At 45.6% G+C, this 24155-nt stretch overlaps 3 protein-coding genes across 3 annotated transcripts; 2 read left to right on the top strand and 1 right to left on the bottom strand.

Annotated features, from left to right (window-relative positions):
- Positions 1-275: 275 nt before the first annotated feature.
- Positions 276-1598, top strand: LOC117046356 (receptor-transporting protein 2-like). Its single transcript, XM_033148152.1, has 2 exons — positions 276-675; positions 917-1598. Exons 1-2 carry the CDS (start codon positions 515-517, stop codon positions 1584-1586), a joined length of 831 nt encoding a protein of 276 aa, XP_033004043.1. The 5' UTR covers positions 276-514; the 3' UTR covers positions 1587-1598.
- A 4788-nt stretch (positions 1599-6386) lies between these two features.
- LOC117046403 (receptor-transporting protein 2-like) lies at positions 6387-11651 on the top strand. The gene is made up of 3 exons (XM_033148205.1): positions 6387-6540; positions 9500-9909; positions 11584-11651. Exons 1-3 carry the CDS (start codon positions 6389-6391, stop codon positions 11649-11651), a joined length of 630 nt encoding a protein of 209 aa, XP_033004096.1. The 5' UTR covers positions 6387-6388.
- On the bottom strand, positions 11331-21497 carry LOC117046404 (mannan-binding lectin serine protease 1-like). Its single transcript, XM_033148207.1, has 7 exons — positions 21395-21497; positions 20512-20646; positions 19272-19427; positions 18152-18337; positions 15617-15684; positions 14508-14607; positions 11331-12339 (listed from the first exon to the last, which is right to left on the bottom strand). The coding sequence occupies exons 1-7, from the start codon at positions 21495-21497 to the stop codon at positions 12149-12151; spliced, it is 939 nt and encodes a 312-aa protein (XP_033004098.1). The 3' UTR covers positions 11331-12148.
- Between the last annotated feature and the right edge of the window lie 2658 nt (positions 21498-24155).

Below are 24155 nucleotides of genomic sequence, written 5' to 3' on the forward strand. Positions count from 1 at the left end.
GGGGACTGCATTCCTCACTACTATGAGCTGAATAAAGAGCATGAAATTCACACTTGACTCCGGGTATATTTCACCACCAGTGACATACCGCTTGATCATTTTTGGAGGAAGGATCAAGGCTGTTAACAAACAGTAAGTGTAATGTTCATTGGAGTTATTAACTAAAACACAAAAGAGTATACAAAGAAGCTTAGAAATGTTACCCTGGCCACACTGTTGTATTGCAAGTAAACTAAACAGGGAATAAAAGAAATCATTGGCTTTCCATATCACCTGGAAACTACAGAAAGAGTTGTCCCAAAGTCCTCACAGTTGACTTTGAACCTCTTGTGTTGTTAACTCTTGGCTGAGTTTTGCTTCTGCAAACGTACGGACCGGTCAGCTTGTGAGAGTGAGGAAAGGCAAAGCAGGGAATCAGAAACGGCACCCGCCTTCTCACTGCATCCCATTCTGGCATCTGCAAAAAGGACACAATCACCTTTTGTCATTAAGCAACACCGATCGGAAAAGAAACATGAATAGGCTCACGATGGATTTTTGGAGACGGGTTTTTAAGAAGCAGATGAATGAGGTGAAGCCAAATGATATATGGAGGCTGACAATGGATCACAGGATTGAATTCCGCAGCGTGGAACCTGGGTGGATGGAAACATTTCAGGAGCATGCTCATGGAAGGTAAAACAAAAACCAAAAAAGCTTCTACCAGATAGCTAATATTTTTGTAATGTGTAGGAACATAGAGAGCTGCCTTTTCCTGAATCAAAGCATAGCTCCATCCAGCACACTTCTGTCTACCCTGATTGGCTGCGGTTCTCCAGGTTTCCATGTAGGGTTCTCCTGAGGTCCACTCTTCAGGAGAACCTCAACAGAAGTTCCTAATTCTGCTTGCTTCCTCTCCCATCTCTCTCCTTGCTAGATTTATCTGTTCCGAATGCTCCCACAGCTGGTCCTCGCACCAAGTTCTTATCTTGTTCCACATGCAATGGGAGAGTTCTGAGAGGCGAGGACACGTCAAGATGAAGCCTTTTGGTCAACGGTGCCACGAATGCTCTCTGGACACGTACGAAAGGCCACAGTTCTCCGAGGGCGACGTTGATGACATCTTGAAAGACTTGATCCTTGACATCAGGGAGAATTGCTATGGGGAGCAGGTTGACCGCAGCCAGCTCTCCAAGGTGGTCTGTCATGAGGGTGGTCCGCATATGCGTGAGTTTTGTGAAGGGTGCCAGCTGGGAATCCACAAAGGGCAACACGGGCGGTCAAAGCAAGCAGAGCACCATTGGAGACCCCAAAGCACAGGGTATCCGCCGGCCATTATACAGATAGAAACACCAAGCCCATCATTCCCCAGGCCCTCGATCCCATCATTCACATGGTCCCTTGCCCCATCAATCACAGGGTCCTCAGCCCCATCAATCACAGGGTCCTCAGCCCCATCAATCACAGGGTCCTCAGCCCCATCATTCACAGGGTCCTCAGTCGCAACACAGAGTTGCAATTACTTTATTTGGTTTATAATTCTAATTATAGCAGTATTTATAATTTCAATTATAATTTTCATTGTCTATATGATTAACATTGCCTAACTGGTTCTGGTGATAGCAGAGCAGGTGGTGAATTTAAAGAGCAATGGAAATTATAGCACCCACCCCTTGCTGGCTTGGCCTGCCGTGACTTTAGAAGCCCTGCAGCTTCCTGTAAGAAAGCTTTCGAACGTCTGCAAATGCTTTTCTGTATTCTGAAATTATTACGCCAGTGGCAAATTGTGACGGTGGAAGATTCGCCTTTTCTTCCCTTTTATTTCTTTGTTAGTTGAATAGAATGTCGTTCAATCAATCAATCAATCAATCAATGAAGTATACCGTTGTGTGATCAGCTGCTAGTTAGAGTCAAATCAGAACACAGCTTTTATAGCAATTCAAACAAAGATTCATAAAACATCTGAACATTCTTAAAACATAAACACCCTCCTACATACACCAGGAAAGGTTACAGGTCATGAGAAGTAGCTGAGCAGTTGGTTGGCAAGGCTGCACTATTGCAACTATTTTAATAAATGCTGCGTCCCTCCTGGATACAGGACTTGAATTAGTTTCTTTGGTTTATTTAGCATAGAATCATAGAGTTGGAAGAGACCACAAGGGCCATCCAGTCCAACCCCCTGCCTAGCAGGAAACAAGCAGATGGCCCCTCACCTGGGGAATGAACAAGGTGGCATAGAAGTGAAATATTTTTTTGCAGGTGGAGTGGAATCCACCCCCCCCAAAAAAAAAAATTAATGGCCACCCACTTAATACAGTGTCTGACAGATAGAATGTGAACAGGTGAACTTTTCCCCATAATTGCATTTCCATACTAGAAAAGGCTTAACCTTTGGATTTCAGCAAATTCAAAGGTCTTCCTTCATGTGTTGATCAGTGACCATCAACACCTTTTACATGTAGGTAGCCGTGTTGGTCTGCCATAGTCAAAATAAAATAAAATAAAAAATTCCTTCCAGTAGCACCTTAGAGACCAACTAAGTTTGTTCTTGGTATGAGCTTTCGTGTGCATGCATCTGAAGAAGTGTGCTTTCACACGAAAGCTCATACCAAGAACAAACTTAGTTGGTCTCTAAGGTGCTACTGGAAGGAATTTTTTTATTTTATTTTACATCAACACCTCTTAACAACTCTCTCTCTCTCTCTCTGTCTCTCCCCCCTCCCCCCCCATGATGCCCTGGTCTGGTAGACAAGCTTAAACTGCATTTTTTTATTTTACACGGCAACACTGTCTCTCCCCTAGGTGAAGACTTTGAGCATTTAGTAATTCCTAACGTTTACTAACTCTAATTAAGGATGCCCCAAACCATTGTACTACAAGTTAACTATACAGTGAAGAGTTTGGATTTGATATCCCGCTTTATCACTACCCGAAGGAGTCTCAAAGCGGCTCACATTCTCCTTTCCCTTCCTCCCCCACAACAAACACTCTGTGAGGTGAGTGGGGCTAAGAGACTTTAGAGAAGTGTGACTAGCCCAAGGTCACCCAGCAGCTGCACGTGGAGGAGCGGGGACGCGAACCCGGTTCACCAGATTACAAGTCTACCGCTCTTAACCACTTGTTGTTGTTGTTGTTGTTGTTGTTGTTGTTGTTCAGTCGTTCAGTCGTGTCCGACTCTTCGTGACCCCATGGACCAGAGCATGCCAGGCACGCCTATCCTTCACTGCCTCCCGCAGTTTGGCCAAACTCATGTTAGTAGCTTCAAGAACACTGTCCAACCATCTCATCCTCTGTCGTCCCCTTCTCCTTGTGCCCTCCATCTTTCCCAACATCAGGGTCTTTTCCAGGGAGTCTTCTCTTCTCCTGAGGTGGCCAAAGTACTGGAGCCTCAACGTCAGGATCTGTCCTTCTAGTGAGCACTCAGGGCCAATTTCCTTGAGAATGGATAGGATTGATCTTCTTGCAGTCCATGGGACTCTCAAGAGTCTCCTCCAGCACCATAACCACTACACCACACTTAACCACTACACCACACTGAATTGTTAAGGAGTCCCTAGTTTTTACCTCCTAAGTCTCTTTGCAAAGTTTTCACGTGTTGCATTTGCCATTGGGGTGGGGGGTGGGGGGCATCAGTGGCAAACTTGCTTTGGTTTTAGGATTTTAAAATAAGAACGTATTTTGTTTTAATGCTGTTCATTGCCTGTTTTGTTTGATCTTAAAAAGAGAGGTCTGTTGTTATTTCTTGGTGAGATATTAATTGCTCCTGGAAATTTTAAGACATTGAAAGATTGGGTAGGGGGAAATGTTACAAATGCATCAAATAAATTGCAAAAGAAAAAAAAACCCACACTTGAATCTTGTGTATTTGTTATGGATACTTCCCAAATACCTAATGACAATGACAGTAGTGATATCAGTGCAAGTCCAATAGGTAACTCTCCTCTCCCCGGCAAAAAACGTTTGTGCAACAGGATTTATTTATTTCATAAAATTCATAATCTGCTTGATTGAAAAAGGGGTTTACGAAAAGAATAAAGCAATGTAATTACCAATGAGAGAAATTAACAACAATCATTTAGGACTTTTGAAAAATTAAAATAGCAATAGTCTAAAAACAGATTAAAACTTGCATAAACTTTCTAAACATCTGGGTATCTAAACAAAATTAGCTTATTATATGCAGATTTGGAACTCAGGACGTTTTACTACTTACGGAATGTATATATATATATATATATATATATATATATATATATATATATATATATATTCTTAGCTGGTCAGAAATAGAGTTGACCTGAGGAATGATAATGATAATAATAATAATAATAATAATAATAATAATAATAATAATAATAGCACAATGAGATTGCAGTTAAATCAAATTGGTTGTTGGGGTCCCTCCAACCCCATAACTGTGACTGGGAAGAAAAGAGAGGGGGGGGGGGAAATAAAGGAAGGCATATTAGCACATAAGAAAAAATCCAAAGTCCACATTAGGGCAATACCTTTATCAGGCTAATGCCCCACCCCAAAGTTGTTGTTTTTTTGTAAAAAAAAAAAAAAAGTGCAAGCTTTAGAGTTCTTCAGAATTCTCCATCTAGCCTGATGAAGAGTTCTGAAGAACTCAAAAGCTTGCAAACTATTTTCTAGCCCAGGCATGCCCTGTGTTAGCCGATGGTCATGAACTCAGCTGCCACCTTTGCGAACGGGAATAAAAAATGAGGGGGCAGCACATTTGGGTTGCTCTTCTTAAGTTTCCTTGTGCTTTATAGAGGGAGGATTAGCCAGAGCATGGAAACTGGTTTAGTAAGATCTTGCCCAAGCATGTCTTGGGTTAGCCGATGGCTTTGAACTCAGCTGCTGCCTTTGTGAAAGGGCAACCTGGAGCCATCGTTGGCATCTGAAAATGCACAGGCCTGACTTGCTTTCTCTGGCAATTCAAAGCTACAACATCAGGTCTCTAGGGGAATATCAAAGGAAGAGCAAGATACTCTGGAGGGTTAATGATATTGTGAGATATAAACGCTGGTCCCCAGGACATAGGTCCTGGGCCCCTTTGAAATAATAAAGTCTGGCCAAAGTTGATGAAGCAGCAATATTTTATTGAAAATAAACACTTGCAAGTGGCTGTCCTGAAAGGGCAGGCACACCCTTCCTTATCAAAAACATGAATATATAAACCCTTTTCCCAAGCGCAAGTTCCTCCTTCATTGTCCACTAGGGAGGGGCGTTCGAAGTTCACACCTATCACGTCTGTATATTGCAATGTAAAATCCAACCCCGACTCCCTCTTTCACCCCCAAAGCCCCTTATTTGGTTAGTTTTTCATGTTCCCCAAAGTCCCTTATTTGGTCAAGCCTTTGACCCCTTACATGGGATGTGGGTGGCGCTGTGGTCTAAACCACAGAGCCTAGGGCTTGCCGATCAGAAGTTCGGCAGTTCGAATCCCTGCCACGGGGTGAGCTCCCGTTGCTTGGTCCTTGCTCCTGTCAACCTAGCAGTTCGAAAGCACGTCAAAGTGCAAGTAGATAAATAGGTACCACTGAGTCCGGCGGGAAGGTAAACGGCATTTCTGTGCGCTGCTCTGGTTTGCCAGAAGCGGCTTAGTCATTCTGGCCACATGACCCGGAAGCTGAATGCTGGCTCCTTTGGCCAATAAAGCAAGATGAGCGCCACAACCCCAGAGAAGTCCGCGAATGGACCTAATGGTCAGGGGTCCCTTCACCTTTAACCTTACCTTGCCCCCTTACATACTGTTTTAGCAATAAAGCTATGTTCCTTTATTTAACCAAAGTGCGTAACACCTGTTTTAACTACCTGTTTTGCAAGAAGTCCCAGGCCACGGTTGCTAAAGATACTCTAATTCTTCAGAATTTTGCGACAAACTTTGTTCTCTCAAAAAGCCCCCAGCCTAATGATTTCTAAAGAAACCTGACCACAGCTAGTTTGAAATATGCTAGCAACAGGTACCCGCACCCTTGGCTGCAATATTCCTATAGCCTTACACACCTCAGCTGCAATTTTCTTATAGCCCTATGATTTTTATGATTAGTAAAAGCATTTTTTCTCTTCTGCAGGAGCAAACTGAAAAGACAACATATGCATTTCTCACAATATAGACTCACAGCCCTGGAAGGAACAAAATAAAAAATAAAAAAAACTTCCTTCTGGTAGCACCTTAGAGACCAACTAAGTTTGTTATTGGTATGAGCTTTCATGGTAAGTCTCATTTCAGTTTCGTTTCTCAAAGGTTTGGGCTGGGCAGCTTATGTGAGCGAGGAAAAAGGAAGCTGGCAAGAAGGTGAACCACCCACTCTTTCGCCAGACTACAATACTGTCCTCTGAAAAAAACAAAATAGTATTTATATTAAGCAGGACCGAAACTAAAATATAGACGAAGAAGATGAACATGGACTTTTGGAGGGCGGTTTTCAAGGAAAAAATGGAAGCAGTGAAACCGAGAGATTCCTGGCGACTAACAATGGATCGGAGCCTAAATTTCCATGATGTCGAAGCTCGGTGGAGGAAATCGCTGCAGGAACATGCTCACGGAAGGTAAAACATCAGCTGCTACTGCATACCTAATAATTTTGCAATGCACAGAGCCATAGAAAGCTGCCTTTTGCTGTGTGAGGCTGTTGGTCTATCTAGCTCAGTATTGCCAACCCTGACTGACAGCGATTCTCCAACAGGCATGGCCAAACCTGGCCCTTCAGCTGTTTTGGGACTACAATTCCCATCATCCCTGACCACTGGTCCTTTTAGCTAGGGATGATGGGAGTTGTAGTCCCAAAACAGCTGGAGGGCCAAGTTTGGCCATGCCTGCGTCCAGGGTTTCATTCAGGGCCCTCTCCTAGCCCTACCCAGAGATGTCATTGGGGATAGATCCTGATCTCTTCCCCTGAGATACAGCTCTCTCTCTATAATGTGCTCCGGCACACCGGCGGCTTCAATGATCTGTCGGGGTCCCCTCAGACAGGGGGTTATCGTGAGATGGATAGCAGCTATGCACACAGAACGTTTTGCGGCATCTGCCACCTCCATCAAAATTCCAGAACACATTTCCTTCCCCACTTTGTATTTGGATTTCTCCTCGGTATAGAAAACTCATTAAGTAAAAAGAATTACAGTCGCTGTTGGGGAAGAAGCTCCTTAACCCTTTTCTCTGGGGTGTGTGTGTGTGTGTGTGTGTGTGTGTGTGTCCTGTTTGTCTCACATGAGATGATGTTTCAATGGAGGAACTTTGTTGCCACATCTTTACTGCACCTGAGCCAAACCTTGCCAGTTTGTTTTCGGTAGTACAGTGGTACCTCGACTTATGAATTATTCGACATACGAAGTTTTCGACTTACGAATGGACATCCACTGGCGGTTTTAGATGGGGTTTACTCGACTTACGAATTTTAGATGCGGTTTACTCGACTTACGAATTTTAGATGCGGTTTACTCGACTTACGAATTTTTCGTTTCCAATGCATTCCTATGGGGAAATCGCTTTTTTCGACTTAGAATTTTTCGACCTATGAATGTGCATTGGGAACGGATTAAATTCGTAAGTCAAGGTACCACTGTATAGTATAGTATAGTACCAAAATAATGTGTGTGTGGGGGGAGATATACAACCAGAAACAGTATCTACGCTTGTCTTCAAGAGCATTGGCTATTCTCCTACCGTTCTCCAAGACATATTGTTTTGCGCTGGGATTTTCAACTCTGACAAATATGAAAGATCAGAAAAGAGAAAGGTTTCTTTGTGTTGATGAAGAGGTGGGAGTTTGTTTGTCTCAAATTAGACCTGAGATTACCTGGCAAAAGCAAGATCGCAGCTCTCGCTCAGTTTGTATACATACTTAAGCTACACATGTAAGGGGCTTGTTTATTTATAATTATATCTGCGAAATGATTCATGTTCTTCTGCAGCCGCATTGTTTCAAACTTTCTGGGTGTCCCATAGTCATATTATAAAGTAGTTGTGTTTTGTGCTGTAAATCAAGCACTTCTAGGAGTTGTTTCTTTTTGTTTTCTTTATCAGTGAAAAATTCAGTGTGGCACAAGCAAATTTGTGTTCTGAAAGTGTGGCCCAGAAAAAACAAACAAACTTCAAAATCCAGCACAACAGCTCCCTCTCTAGAAAGCAGGGCAGATGGGAGCTCTGGGATTTCACGTGACTCCAGGCTCATACACAGTTTCTTTTGACTCGTTTTCTGAGCATATTGTGTACTGATTAGCCCCCCCCAAGTCCGAGAGCATTTCTTATGGTTCCACGGCGGTACCTTGAGAAAACCCGATCCTATCCATTGAACAGCAGCTCAGTTAAACAAAACCTCTTTGGATTTTCCACTTGTCTTCTAAGATCTGATTCAGTAGTAATATTGGATTTTTGCAAGGCACAGCTGCAGAACAGCTAGGAAAGCTCTCAGGCCCAAGGACACGATACAATCAAAACACAGGTCAAGTGTGGATGAGCCCTCTGTTAACTGAAACAAAATAATTCTCCCCCCTTTCCGGTAGCACCTTAGAGACCAACTAAGTTCGTTATTGGTATGAGCTTCCATGTGCATGCACACGAAAGCTCATACCAAGAACAAACTTAAAGGTAAAGGGACCCCTGACCATTAGGTGCAGTCGTGAACGACTGTGGGGTTGCAGTGCTCATCTCGCTTTATTGGCCAAGGGAGCTGGCATACAGCTTCTGGGTCATGTGGCCAGCATGACTAAGCCGCTTCTGGTGAACCAGAGCAGTGCACAGAAACGCTGTTTACCTTCCCGCTGGAGTGGTACCTATTTATCTACTTACACTTTGATGTGCTTTCGAACTGCTAGGTGGGCAGGAGCTGGGACCGAGCAACGGGAGCTCACGGGATTCGAACCGCTGACCTTCCAATCGGCAAGCCCTAGGCTCTGTGGTTTAGACCACAGCACCACCCGCCTCCCTATAACACACAGGTTAAACCCCTGAGCCTAGGGCTTGCTGATCAGAAGGTTGGCGGCTCGAATCCCTGCGACGGGGTGAGCTCCCATTGCTCAGTCCAGCTCCTGCCAACCTAGCAGTTCAAAAGCATGTCAAAGTGCAAGTAGATAAATAGGTACCGCTCCGGCGGGAAGGTAAGCGGCATTTCCGTGCGCTGCTCTAGTTCGCCAGAAGCAGCTTTGTCATGCTGGCCACATGACCTGGAAGCTGTACACCAGCTTCCTCGGCCAATAAAATGAGATTAGCGTCGCAACCCCAGAGTCGTCCACGACTGGACCTAATGGTCAGGGGTCCCTTTACCTTTACCTTTAAGGTGCTACAGGAAGGATTATTTTATTTTATTTTATTTTATTTTGTTTCGACTACGGCAGACCAACACGGCTACCTACCTGTAACCCTCTATTAACTGTGATCGTCCATCTGGGGAAATCAGCTGCAGGTTCCAAAGTAACGAAAGGAGGCAGTTTCTCCAGGATAACCCTAAGAGAAGTCCCTAAACCTCTTGCCGTTCTTCTCCATTCCTCCCCCCTTTCTCTCTTTTAGCTTTACATGTTCACGATGCTACCACAGATGGTCCTCACATCAAGTTGTCATCTTGTTCCATATGCACCTGGAGCGATACGAGGAACAAGGGTCGGTCAGGATGAGGACCTTCAGGCAGCAATGCTACCAGTGCTCTTCAGAGAAGTACGAAGAGCCACAGTTCAGCGAGGAGGATGTTGGCCACATCGTCGAGTGCTTGATCTTCAGCATCAGAAAGAAATGCTACGGGGAACACTTAGATGACAGCGGACTCTTTGAGGTGGTATCTGAGAACAGGGGCCCTCATAAGCCTGAGCATTGTGAAGCTTGTCACCTGGGAATACACAATGCACGTCAAAGGTGGCCTAGACGTTCCGGTCATCATAGGGAGCCCCAAAGACCAGCATATCTCCCGGCCATTCTGCAGGAGAGTAAGGCAGTCCCAACCACTCACAGCTCCTTGGTAACACCAAAAGATCAAGCATTTGCAAACCACGTTGGCCCCAGTTCTTGCCAGGAATGTTGCGCTTGTTTTATCTTCATTGCTATTGTAATTGTTGTCTTCCTTGTCTACTGGACTGGGAATAAATAGCTGTGATTTATGCACCGCAGGGGGTTGGACTAGATGACTTTAGGAATCCCTTCCAACTCTACAGTTCGATGAAAAACCCAACGGCACATTACCAGAAGGTGTTCTCAAGAAGTCCGTGGGGACCTTTGGCAGGGGGAAAAAAAGACTTCCACCTGGTGGCAGTGGAAAGATAACAGGAAGCGAAGGGCAAATGCTCTGTTTGGCCTGGTTTCCCTTCCTTAAATGGGCCTGGGGTACCATGGCCAAATGATAATCTAATCCTAGGATTGTAGAGCTGGAAGAGACTCTGAGGACCATCTTGCATTTTAAACCTTGCTGGATGTGTGCTGGTTCAGCAGGAGCACAGAAACGTTCCAGAATGTGATGATGGCATGGAGTTTAGCTTGCTTAAAAAAATAAATAAATACTCTTATTATGGTACCCTGAAGCCGGTGTGTTAAGATTTTAAGTTTTTGAACTAGAGAAGAGATATTTGAATTTTTTTTTTTTATTAGCAGCAGTCTAAGTGAAAGAAGATGTATGACATGATTTGATATAAGAAACAATATGTTGTGTTATGAAGCTGTATTATTAATTATCATGAAGTTATACTTGGAATAGATTTGATTTAAGTTAAGGAGTGATAGATTATTGTGAAGTAAAAACAAGATTTTAAGAAGTATGTTTAGTTTTGATTTTTAAATGATTTAATTTCAGAGATGAGAAGTTATGAAAGTAAAATTGGAATTGGAACCAAAGGAGAGAAAACGGGGGAAGTCACCTAGTAATGATTCGAACAAGAAAAGTTTTTTTTTTGTGTGTAAACAAGAAAAAGAATTGTTGGTGTATTTGTATTTGTTTTATTATGGTTTGATTGTTGGGTTTGTGTTTGGGTTTGTGTTGGTATATGTGCTATGTTGTTCTTTGTTTTGTAAAAACCAATAAATTCTTTACAATAAATAAATAAATAAATAAATAAATAAATAAATAAATAAATACTCATAGCCTCTTTCTCCACTTTATGGTTGCAAAGATTTGTCTACAAGTGTGTGGCGGCGGCAGCAGCAGCAGCGGCGGCAATGACCATGTGAAATCTCAAAAGCCACATGCGTGGTTGAATAAAATGGCAACTCTATACACAATTACCTGTGCAATTGAATTTAATTGGGGGGGGGGGGGTCCTACACCTGAGCAGACGTGCATAGGATTGCAGTGCACAATTTCCAGATATTGGAGGGTGGCACTTACAGAAGAAAAACATTATGTGACTCAAGAGGGTGGCAAATTGCATGTTTTCTCCATCTGTATCATTGGCGGAGGCTGCAGAATTTGGTTTATCTTGTTGCAGGAGTTTAATTATTTTTAGGGAGCATTACACAAAGCCCTGAGAATGTATGTACCCAATGCAAGAAAACAAAGTGAATCAAAAGCAGGTCTTAACAGATTTAAAAAAAACAAACAAAAACAAAACAGTGGTATTTCCAGCAAGTCCCTGAGATTTTTGGATGGTGCCCTTTTCTTCTATCTGTTCCAGGCATGGAGAACCTTGCTGGGTTCCAGCTCCCAACATCCTTGACTTTTGGCCTTGATGGCTTCGGCTGATGGGAGTTGAAGTCCAAGAACATTACAGGTTCTCCACCCCAGATCTGTGAAATCATGGATGCCTTCTCTCCAGTTAGGCACTGGGCCAATCTATCCCAGTCTGCCCCAACTCACGGGAGCTCTTCGGGGGTTCAGGTAGAGGAGTCTTCTGCAGACCTGGTACCCAAGGTGCTTTTGGATAGGAATGATGGGGATTGAATTAAAAACCACCTGCGCACAACGTGCTCCTTCATTTAGCAGCAATCCCTCCCCACCACAAATGTGTCTCCAGCTGCCACGCCATGCATTTCCCCTGAGATTTATTTTGAGTCCTTGTTAACAGACTTTCTTCCCAAGCACGACTGCGTGCTGCAGAAGACATGCACATTTTTTAAAAGGCTTTCACAAACCAAACTTCCCCAAACCACTTTGATCCAGGCTTTTCAATGATAGACTTTTTGAAGACAGCAAGATTCTGAAATCTTTTTTTTTTGGGTTCTTCGTACGGTTTGGAGACTTCAGTATTGCAATCTTGTGACCTGCTTAATCCAAGGCAGAGTCAGGAGGACGTTGGAATACACTCCATAGCGGTCATTCAAGCCACACCCATCGCCCCAAGACACTGTCCCTATGAGCTGCCACTGGCCAGTCTGGTTGTTCAGAGTGACCATGGGGCCTCCGGAGTCTCCGCTGCAAGCATCTTTTCCTCCTGCGTGAGAAAGAGAGAAACAATATGTTAAGATTCCGTTCCACCTTAAGCTGCAGACATGGGGCTTTTACGTGTGTCACATGTCTGCCACACACCAGCACAGATTGCTGGGAACTTCCGTTGTGTATAGCTTTTGCTTTTGACTTTCTCTCTCTCTGAGAAGAAGGAGGAGAGACGCCACGTCTTTATCTGTCCTCATTTATGTTTAATAAACTTTGGCCACCTCATGAGAAGAGAAGAATCCCTAGAAAAGACCCTGATGTTGGGAAAGATGGAGGGCACAAGGAGAAGGGGACGACAGAGGATGAGATGGTTGGACAGTGTTCTCGAAGCTACTAACATGAGTTTGGCCAAACTGCGAGAGGCAGTGAAGGATAGGCGTGCCTGGCGTGCTCTGGTCCATGGGGTCACGAAGAGTCGGACATGACTGAACGACTGAACAACAACAACAACAAACTGCTTGTAAATATGCTCTTACAAGCCTCACGTGCTACTTCTGTCTGCACAGTGCAATCTGCTAAATAGAGTGTGTTCTGGTCTCAGACGATTCAGAGAAACCTGAGCAGCTGTTTCTGTTGCACCAGAGATCGGAGATCGCCCGGCAGTTCAGCCGGGGAGGGCCTGCTAAAGCTGGGGGCTACCCAGCTGCCCTCCCGACTCCCTCTGAATGTCAACACAATAATGGCTGGGGCATCTTTCAGACCAGAAAAGTCACCTGTTCCATGTGGAGTTTGCAAAGCTACAGAACAGGACCTAGAATCAGAACTACAGAATTGTAGAGTTGGAAGGGACCCTAGGGGGTCACCTAGTCCAGCCCCCTGCACTGCAGAAATCTCAGCTAAATCATGCATGATAGATTAGCATCCAACCTGCGTCTCAGCCATAGCTGTCAACTTTTCCCTTTTTAAAGGGAAGTTCCCTTATTCTGAATAGGATTCCTCGCAAGAAAAGGGAAAAGTGGACAGCTATGGTCTCAGCGCTTATCTCCCTGCCCCAAAGGGGACGATTGGCACAGTGATCCTCGACTCTCCTTGGTTCCATGAACTCATCCCCAGTGACCCCCAACCCTATAAGGAGCCTAGGGTATAAAGACCCTTGGTGGACTTGTAAAAGGGTAAAAGAGTACTGGGAAATAATCTACAGAATAATGAAATGGAGGGAAAATGTATTAAAGTACTTTTTGGGGGAAAACAGAGTCCTTTTTGTTGGGGATAATTTAGATGAAAATTCCTAAGTGTCCAAAAAGGTTATTTATGTATGCTACTACTGCGGCCTGTGTATTGTTAGCCCCAAAATGGAAAACGAGCGAGGCCCCAACCAAAGAAGAATGGCAACTTAAACTGATGGAATATAAACAATGGAAAGAGAACAAGGGAAGTCGTTAGTATTTTAAGGTTGTTTAAATGAATATTCTAAAATGTAAAACAGAAAATTTAATAAGAAATATATTTTAAAAGAGTATAAAGACCCAAGGAATGTAATAACACAATAAAAGAGAAGTGACTAGTGGGGTGCCACAGGGTTCTGTCTTGGGCCCAGTCTTATTCAACATCTTCATCAATGACTTGGATGATGGGCTTGAGGGCATCCTGATCAAGTTTGCAGATGACACCAAATTGGGAGGGGTGGCTAATACCCCAGAGGACAGGATCACACTTCAAAATGACCTTAACAGATTAGACAACTGGGCCAAAGCAAACAAGATGAATTTTAACAAGGAGAAATGTAAAGTACTACACTTGGGCAAAAAAAATTGAAAGGCACAAATACAGGATGGGTGACACCTGGCTTGAGAGCAGTACATGTGAAAAGGATCCAGGAGTCTTGGTAGACCATAAACTTGACATGAGTCAACAGTGTGATGCAGCAGCTAAAAAAGCCAATGCAATTCTGGGCTGCATCAATAGGAGTATAGCATCTAGATCGAGGGAAGTAATAGTACCACTGTATTCCGCTCTGGTCAGACCTCACCTGGAATACTGTGTCCAGTTCTGGGCACCACAGTTCAAGAAGGATACTGACAAGCTGGAACATGTCCAGAGGAGGGCAACCAAAATGGTCAAAGGTCTGGAAACGATGCCTTATGAGGAACGGCTTAGGGAGCTGGGTATTCAAAATGGCAACAATTCAAAATGGCAACAATTAATTGCACATTTATTCAGAATCACCTTGTCTTTCTCCAGCGCAGATCATGTCTCCCGTCACGACCTTCTGCAGCTTGCGATAGGCTTCTTTGCACACTGCGTGGTCTGTCAATGGGATCTCAATCTGTGACACAGAACAAAAAAAATGACTCCTGGGATAAAGAGGAGTGTGGCCTCACGTGCCTGAATGGTCCTCCTTTGTGAAACGCACAAAACTGCCTTCTACCAGGTCAGACTGTTGGTCTATTTAGTTCAGTATTGTCTGTACAGATTGGCAGTGGCTCGGCAAGGTTTCACGCAGGAATCTCTTCCAGCCCCACCTGCTAGGGACTGAACCTGAGACCTTCTGTGTGCAAAGCAGATATTCTTCCCCTGAGCTACGGACCTTCTCCAAAGGCTCCATAGATTCACTAACCCCATAATTCATAGGATTCTGGTCCATAGGATGACTAAGGAACAAGTGCCACTCTATTCTGCCTTGGCCAAGCCACACCTGGAATCCTGTGTCCAGTTCTGGGCATCACAGTTTTAGAAGGATATTGACAACCTGGAATGAATGCAGAGGAGGGCGACCAAGGTAATCAGGGGTCTGGAAACCACGCCTGATGAGGAACGGTTGAGGGAACTGGGTATGATTAGCCTGGAGAAGAGAAGACTGGGAAGTGACATGATAGCCAGCTTCAAATATCTGAAGGGCTGCCAAAGGGAAGATGGAGGAAACTTGTGGGCTTGTTGTTTTTTTGCTGCTCCAAAGGGTAGGGCCCAAACCAAATGGATTCAAATTGCTGGAAAGGAGATTCTGACTTAACGTTAAAACTTTCTGATAGTAAGAGCTGTTCAACAGTGAAACGGACTACCTTGGATGGAGGTTTTTCCAGAGGGGTTGGGTTGTGTGGCCATCTGCCAGGGAATTTTCAGCTGTGATTCCTGCATTGCAGGCAATTGGACTGGTTGACCATTGGGGCCCCTTCCAAATCTACAATCCTTCGATTCTAAGTGTCAAGCTTGTGCTCCCCCCATCATACGAAGAAATGGAAAGAGGGGGCAACGACTGAGACATCTACGCCTGCTCCCTAACCATACTGCAATTCCACTCCATTCTCAGATATATAATGAATGACAAGGAGCATCACCTCCATCAGGGCATCTGGGAGACGTTGCAGGAACTGCTTCCCCCAACCACTGACGATGACCATGGTGTCTAGTGGGAGGGAAAAAGAAGATGACAGGCATTGTATTACCTTTTGGGAGGTGACCTGGAGAGGAAGGAGGATGCTTCATTCCTTGCAGTCCGATGAAGCAAACCAGATCTTCCTAAGAGTGATCTTTTGTGGGGCTTTTGGTTTTAACTGGAAAAACCTTAAAACCAGTTTAGCACTTGGAGTGGTGTCCAGCAACGCTTCCTCTGCGTTCTCCTGCTTCTCCAGTGCTTTTGCAGAGTGTTTTTGTTCAAACTTCTAACTTCTTCTTCTTCCTGCGCAACGATGTGTGTACCTTTCGTGCCAGCAATTAAACTCCCACAAAGTCTGGCTTGATTAAAGCAAGTAAGCTTTGTTTACAAGCATATAAATCATGGAGCTCCTCTCCGGGGCTCACGGAAGACATGTCCGCTCAAAAGTGAAAGCAGGACTGACCAAGAAATAAATGGTGCGTCACATAAATCACAAAGACATCGCATACAGCAGATAACCCGGATGTTGTGACACATCCTCCCTGTGGGAGGAGCGAACTGTTGAGCTTCTTTAACCCTCAAAGCTCCAAACATCACATCTTTACTTCCTACTGCTCAAAAACACCTGTTGCAGGTGTGGGGCACTTTTGGCCCTCCATGGGCACACATACCGCAAGGTGTGCCGATGTCCCTTGCACATGCCGTGCAACATGCTGACCTGTCATGTGCATGCTGTGCGGCTTGTGTGTGCGACAGGGAGAGCATGTCCCATGGCATGTGCAAGTGAGGTGAGCATATAACACCGCGTGCATGCATATAACACTGTGTGCATGCATGGTTGCTGTGGAATTTGGAGGGGCCCCGGTACCCTCCTTGAAAATTTCGGGGGGCCCTCACCCCCCCGGGCTACCCATAGTTGGCACCCCTAGATGCATTAAAATTATCAATGAAGAACTCTACGTGTTGCCTTTCAGTTAGATCTAGCATTTACTGTGCACCTCTGATACCTCCTTTTTGGAAGGGCATAAGTTGTGTTTTCCATGAAGTTTGATCCTCCAAAACAGAACTTGCATGCCATTCCCTTGGAACTGAAGCACCTGGTGCTTTCAGAGTTCCTAAGCTTTGGAGCATAGGTAAAGGGACCCCTGACCATTAGGTCCAGTCGTGTCTGACTCTGCGTTTGCCGCGCTCATCTCGCTTTACTGGCCGAGGGAGCCGGCGTACAGCTTCCAGGTCATGTGGCCAGCATGACAAAGCTGCTTCTGGCGAACCAGAGCAGCACACGGAAACGCCGTTTACCTTCCTGCCAGAGCGGTACCTATTTATCTACTTGCACTTTGACGTGCTTTCGAACTGCTAGGTGGGCAGGAGCTGGGACCGAGCAATGGGAGCTCACTCCGTCACGGGGATTCGAACCGCCGACCTTCTGATCAGCAAGCCCTAGGCTCTGTGGTTTAACCCACAGCTCCACCCGCGTCCCAAGCTTTGGAGCATACAGGGGCTAAAAAGCTCACCTATCATGCTGATTGTGCACCTCCAAGGTGCAGGAGACTGTGGGATGTAATCCACTGGGAGAAGACGAGTACAACATTCCTTGTTTTCCTAGAGTGGACATGCAAGGGAATGTTTGGTCCAGCCAGTCGACACTTCCTGTTCCTCCTGGCCTGGAGCATCCTCCCTCTTGCATGTGACTAGTGGGTGGGTGTGACCTTTCCAGACCTGGTCAAAGGACAAGGCATGCTGCCACTCTCCCTCTTTTCCATCCTCCTGGAATGAACTGCTGGCTGCCAGCCAAGCAGTCCCTCAGCTTTTCTCCCTTATGGGGTAAACCTCTTAGTATAAGTTTGTAACTTTAAGCCTTCAGGGATCACACTCTGCTCTGCCTGATCGTGAGTAAACTTTCTTTTTATTGCTTATGAATAAGACTGCGGTGTCTTTATTCATTTAGGAGGGATTCAAGGAGTCTTACCAGGAAAATATTAGAAAACATTTCAATCTGGACAAACCAGATGGAATTGCGTATTGTCTTAAGAAACTGTGCGTGAGAAGGGGAATGTAAACTCTGCTAAGTAAAGTCACTTGCTAGTGCAAGTTAGGAAGATATTAATAATAAATATATCCTCTCCTGCCACCCTGAACATTCCCACAGAGACTGGGACCCTGCTGCAGAAATTGTAATGAATATTGGACCTCCTGCGACCTCGGACCGCCACACCCCTGCATAGGCATTAGGGTCCTGACCCATGCAAGACTTTCTTGCTCGCAGGGGTTTGGAATCCCTTCCAACTTGACAGCGCTATGATCCTGTGTCTCCTTGAATTGGGCTCAGGAGCAAACAGGCAGTCAAGCCAATGCGATTCTTTCAGAATCCATGGGAATGTAATTCTGTACTGGTTAAAGTTCTGCCTTAATCAGTGCTTCCAAGCCAGCTTAAAGGGTTGGCTGCTTGCTTCTCCAATCGACATTGTCTGGTGGAAGGAAGGAGTCACACCCTCACCTTTGGGGTAGGCTCTGTCTGGAAAGCAAACGGGCATCACGTAATCATTCATCCTGGCCTCTTCAGACAGTTCCACCAGGGCGATGTCATACTCAAAGGTGGGCGCCTTGTAAGATGGGTGGATGGAGATTCTTCGGGGCTGCAGCTGCTGCTCTGTGTCATCTTCCCTTTGGGTTCTGTGTTTCCCTGCAGAAAGACAGAAAGAGAGGCTGGAAGTGTGAGAGAGTGTATCCGGAACGGGAAGCTGTCTTCTATGGAATCATAACCCTAAGTCCGCCGAGACCATATAACACCGGTCCTGAAAGACCTACATTGGCTCTTAGTACGTTTCCAGGCACAATTCAAAGTGTTGGTGCTGACCTTGAAAGCCCTAAACGGCCTCGGCCCAGTATCCCTGAAGGAGCATCTCTGAGCTCTGAGGGCCTTCTGGCGGTTCCCTCCCTGTGAGAAGTGAGGTTGCAGGGAACCAGGCAGAGGGCCTTCTCGGTGGTGGCACCCACCCTGTGGAACACCCTCCCACCGGATGTCAAGGAAATAAACAACTATATGACTTCCAGAAGACATCTGAAGGCAGCCCTGTTTAGGGAAGCTTTCAATGTTTGATGTCCTATTGTGTTTTTAATATCCTGTTGGAAGCCACCCAGAGTGGCTGGGGAGGCCTGGCCAGATGGGCAGGGTATAAGTTATAAATTATAATTATTATATTATTATCTAGTTCAGTTTTGCCAACACAGGCCAGCAGTGGCTCTCCAGAGTTTCAGGCGGGGCAGGTGCTCAGATCCACCTGGAGATGCCAGGGATTGAACCTGGGATCTTCTGGGTGGAAAGCAGAAACTCTGCCACTGAGCTATTGCTCTTGATGAGAGGTTCCAGGGTTTCTGCCTCAGTGTTTGCAGGGTGTAATGCTTCTGAACACTTCCTGAAACTGCAGGAAGGGAGAACAGCTCTTGGGATCGGGTCCTGCTTGCAGGTTCCCCACAGGCACCTGATTGGCCACTGTGAGGAGAGGATGCTGGACTAGTTGGGCCATTGGCCTGATCCAGCAGTCTCGTTCCATGTTCTTATAATATAGGACTTCTGAGACACAGGCTGCTCTCCTGGGCAACCGCCTCTCGTTTACCTAGGATCACCTTGAACGACGAAGGGCTGATCACGTCGGAGCTTCGGAGGACAGGATTCTCCAGGTCGAGTTCATGGTGGAGACAGTGAGCGGCCGTCACGATCCACCTGTTTCCTGGGGAACAAGAAAGGGCCAAGATGGTGACCTGATGGTTGTCTTCAAAGAGCTGTTTGGCAGTGGAACAGACTCCCTCAGAAGGTAGTGGACTCTCCTTCCTTGGAGGGTTTTCAGTAGAGGTTGGGTGGGCAACTCTCAGGGATTAAATTTCAAATCAAATCAAATACCTTTCTTGGCATCACAGTATGAAACATTTCAGGTCACTGGGATAATTAAAATAGCAAGGGTGAAGCTGTCAAGGGTCATAAGGCCACACGGTGATTGTGTGCACATAGATATCTTGCCTGTTCCCCGAAAGGATGGTTCGTTGGGAACCCCGTTCGGGTAAAAGTGTGGCTAAAAAGGAAGCTACTAAAGCAGTGATATCTTTGTCCCGATCTGCCAGGAGAAATCTCATTTGACTTCTTCTTGGACGCGGGTGGTGCTGTGGGTTAAACCACAGAGCCTAGGGCTTGCCGATCGGAAGGTCGGCGGTTTGAATCCCCGTGATGGGGTGAGCTCCCGTTGCTTGGTCCCTGCTCCTGCCAACCTAGCAGCTCGAAAACACATCAAAGTGCAAGTAGATAAATAGGTACCACTCCGGCGGGAAGGTAAACGGCGTTTCCGTGCACTGCTCTGGTTTTGCCAAAAGCGGTTTAGTCATGCTGGCCACATGACCTGGAAGCTGTCTGCGGACAAATGTCAGCTCCCTTGGCCAGTAAAGTGAGATGAGCACCACAACCCCAGAGTCGTTTGCGACTGGACTTAATTGTCAGGGGTCCCTTTACCCTTTACCTTTTCCTTGGAGTTATAGGTTGTAGGCCCAACATTTTGCTCTCAGGGATTATTTAGCTGTGATTCCTGCATTGCACAGGGCTGGTCTAGATGATACCTGGGGTCACTTTCACCTGTACAGTTTCTCTGATTCTATGAATGCCAGTACAGCATTTACATCATAAAGTGGATGGATCATTGTTGTGTGATTCTATGATATTATCCCCTCAAGTCCTAGCCCGCCTCTTCCCAATGAAGAGACCAAGGAAGAGGTCAGGGTTAGGCATGGCTGGAAGCCTCAGACCTGGAAGCCGGTTTCTCGAGCACTCGGGCAAAGTGGAAGATTGGACGCCCCTCCGGAGGTCCTTACCTAGGAGGGACCCCCCGCAAAAGGGGCGCCCGTTCCTCTGCAGCATGGCGACCCACGGCGAGATCCCTCTCTGGGCGTATCGCCCGTTGGCAATGCGAGCAAGCAGGCTCCTGGAGAACCTGGGCTTCCCACACACTGAAAGAGAAGGGAAAGGATGGACTTAGGGAGGAGGAGATCGTAGCATCGTACAACTGCAGAGTTGGAAGGTTATCGAGTCCAAGCCCTTGCAACCCAGGTCTTTCTGATCTGTTGGCAGCCGCCCCATCCCTCTGGGACCTGACAAAGAGGGCAAGGGTGGGGGAGGACGGCTGAGGTTTAACCCTCATGCAGATGCAAGGAAGCGGAGACCATATTTCCAGCTGGTACCCCGAGTTTCAGTTGGGCCACTGTAATGAGAAATGGCTGCACTTACCTTTTTTTAAAAAACAACAACAACAACAAAAAAACCTGGTGTTATCACACCTGATTCTTATCTCCTGATAATTCAGTGGCCAGTACCTCCCTTAAAAATCACAACCGGAATAGCAAGAGACAGTATGGTGTAGTGGTTTGGGTGTTAGACCTGGGAGATTGGGGTTCTAGTCTCCCCGCAGCCATGAAATTCATTTGGGTGACCTTGGGTCAGTCACTACCTCTCAGCCTAGCCTACCTCGCAGGGTTGTAGGGAGGAGAGAAAACCATGTACACCGCCTTGAGCTCGTTGGAGGAAAGATGGGATATAATTGCAAAAAAATACATAAGCGTCCCAGTGCACTGACTTCTCTCTTCCTCCAAGGTTGGCTGGCCTCTTGGTGTGATAAACATTCCCATGATTTCCCAATTATTGCTCCCACTCACCATTATTGGAGTGGGGTGGGGGGGGGTCATTGCTTCCAAGTCTCACCCTCCCTGCCCACCTGCAGAGCACCTCTGATCAACCCCCTTCCTTTCCCCACCCTCTTTCCCCCAAACCACATTTCTTCCTTAAACTGGGTGATTTCCGGCATTTTGGTAGCCGACCAAGCTCTTTAAGAAGGAAGCGGCAACGATTGGGCCGTCAAGCGTTCAAAACGCAGGAACCAAGTTCAACCAAGAGTGGCATCTGTAGCTGCTGGGTGACCCCTCTGGGTGTTTCTGAAGGGCTGGTGAGGTAGGAATTCTGCAAAACCCCTTATCAGTAAGGCCAGTTTCATATACACAAGTACAGCCTGATGGCAAAGCTTGTAAGAACCAGTTTTGGAGGAAACTAAGGGCTGAAAATCAATGCCAGATAAGGTGCAAGGAGGGCTCTGCACGTACAGAAAAACAAACAAACAAACACAAACATTAGGAAGAACTTCCTGACACTAAGAGCTGTTTGACAGTGGAACTTGCTGCCAAGGAGTGTGGTGGAGTCTCCTTCTTTGGAGGTCTTTAAGCAGAGGTTTGACAGCCATCTGTCAGGAATGCTTTGGTGGTGTTTCCTGCTTGGCAGGGGGTTGGACTGGATGGCCCTTGGGGTCTCTTCCAACTCTAGGATTCTATGATTCTAAAAACAAACAAACTTGGGTTGATTAAGTGTTTTCAAAGACTATGGTTGGATGAGAGATAGTGGGGGAGAAGAGGACACAATTTTTTTTTCCTATATAGGGTGTGAATTGATGCTTTTGAATTCTGGTGCTGGAGGAGACTCTTGAGAGTCCCATGGACTGCAAGAAGATCAAACCGATCCATTCTGAAGGAAATCAGCCCTGAGTGCTCACTGGAAGGACAGATCCTGAAGCTGAGGCTCCAATACTTTGGCCACCTCATGAGAAGAGAAGACTCCCTGGAAAAGACCCTGATGTTGGGAAAGATGGAGGGCACAAGGAGAAGGGGACGACAAAAGACGAGATGGTTGGACAGTGTTCTTGAAGCTACCAACACGAGTCTGACCAGACTGCGGGAGGCAGTGGAAGACAGGAGTGCCTGGCGTGCTCTGGTCCATGGGGTCACAAAGAGGCAGAGTAAACTAAACGACTCAACAACAACAACAACAACAACAACAACAACGGTGTGTGTAAATGCAGTGCTCTCAGAGATTCTTTCGGACTCTTTTGTCCCGTGATGCATTGCTGAATTAAACAGTTTGACTAATTGGGAATCTGGTTTCAGGCTCCGTATCGAACCCCCCAAAGGGAGTTTCTCCCACATCCTGGCATGTGCGGGGATGTTGAGGGGGTGAGACAATTTGGTGGGCTGTTGGGAGTGCCAGTTTGGTTCTGCTGGTGAGACGGAACAGCCCCAACCTCAACATGGGAGACAGTGTGGTGTAATGGTTAGAGTGTCAGACTCGGACTTGGATTCAAGTTACAAGAAAGGAGATTGCGACTAAACACCAGGAAGAACTTTCTGAGAGTAAGAGCCATTCAACAGTGGAATGGATTCCCACGGGAAATGATGGGCTTTTCTTCCTTGGAAGTTTTTGAGCAGAGGATGATGGCCAACTGTCATGGGTGCTTTAGTTAAAATGGCCCTCATGCTCCCTTCCAGCTCTACAATTTTACGACTCTGTGAAAACTCCATGCATTACTCAGTGGTGCAACACACTGATTTCTGACACGAAGTGCCCTGAATGGAATTCTCGATCAGCAGAGATTGGTATGTAGTACAATAATTTTATTCTCTTTCCTGCTCAGGATTGTAATACAAAATAATAAAAAATGCTACAAAACAGAATACAAAACCCATAGAAAACAGCATAACATCTCTTAAATATGTAACAGAGCCAATAATATTTTTCTAAGCATGTATTATAGTAACATAAAACATGTTTCTTTGGAATTTTTTCCCCAGTGTTTCCTCATTGCTTCCACACAGCAGTTCCCTATGGACTTGGTGAAACTCACATATCCGAGGTTTTTGCAGCATCCCATGACATCCTCCTCCTCCTCAAATTGCCACCCCGTATTATTGCCCCTTTAATCTCGATTTACCATGTACACAGAAATAATAATAATAATAATAATAATAATAATAATAATAATAATAATAATAATAATATAGTACCCCGCGCATCTGACTGGGTTGCCCCAACCACTCTGGGCAGCTTCCAACAGATATAAAAGCATAATAAAACATCAAACATTAAAAACTTCCATATCCGGGAGTAAAACACACCATGGAAATGAGATATCTGGATTAAATGGTGCGTTTTGATGAGGGTAACGTCACGTAAACCGTTCACAATACTTGCGTGCAGAAAAAGTTGCATCTCTACACCATGCATTCAAAGCACTCCCCCCCCCCAATGATCCCATGAACTGTAGTTTGCCAAGGGTGCTGGGAATTGTAGCTTTGTGAGGGGCAAACTATGATCCCCAGCATTGCTTCCTTGCTCTACAAATGTGCTTTACACGTAAGTTGCACGCGCAGCCTTCAGTGCAGTGCCGCTACTCAGGTAAGTTCCTGATGAATGACTGAGTGTTTTGGCCTGGTTCTTTTTACTAAAACAAAGTTTATCAGTCCAAGTGAAAGGGTTAATTAGCTAACCTGTATATATTTACCTGAATGTATTGTTAGTGCAGAAGTATAAAAGTGCCTCTGTTAAGCTTTTCTTTATGAAACCTCTCTGTAAAGCTGTGAACTTTGATCTGCATTGCACTTCTTTCTGGCAAGCTATGACTAAGAGTCTGGAGATAACACAG

Source organism: Lacerta agilis, chromosome 5 (assembly GCF_009819535.1).
Source record: "Lacerta agilis isolate rLacAgi1 chromosome 5, rLacAgi1.pri, whole genome shotgun sequence".
NCBI lineage: Eukaryota > Metazoa > Chordata > Lepidosauria > Squamata > Lacertidae > Lacerta > Lacerta agilis.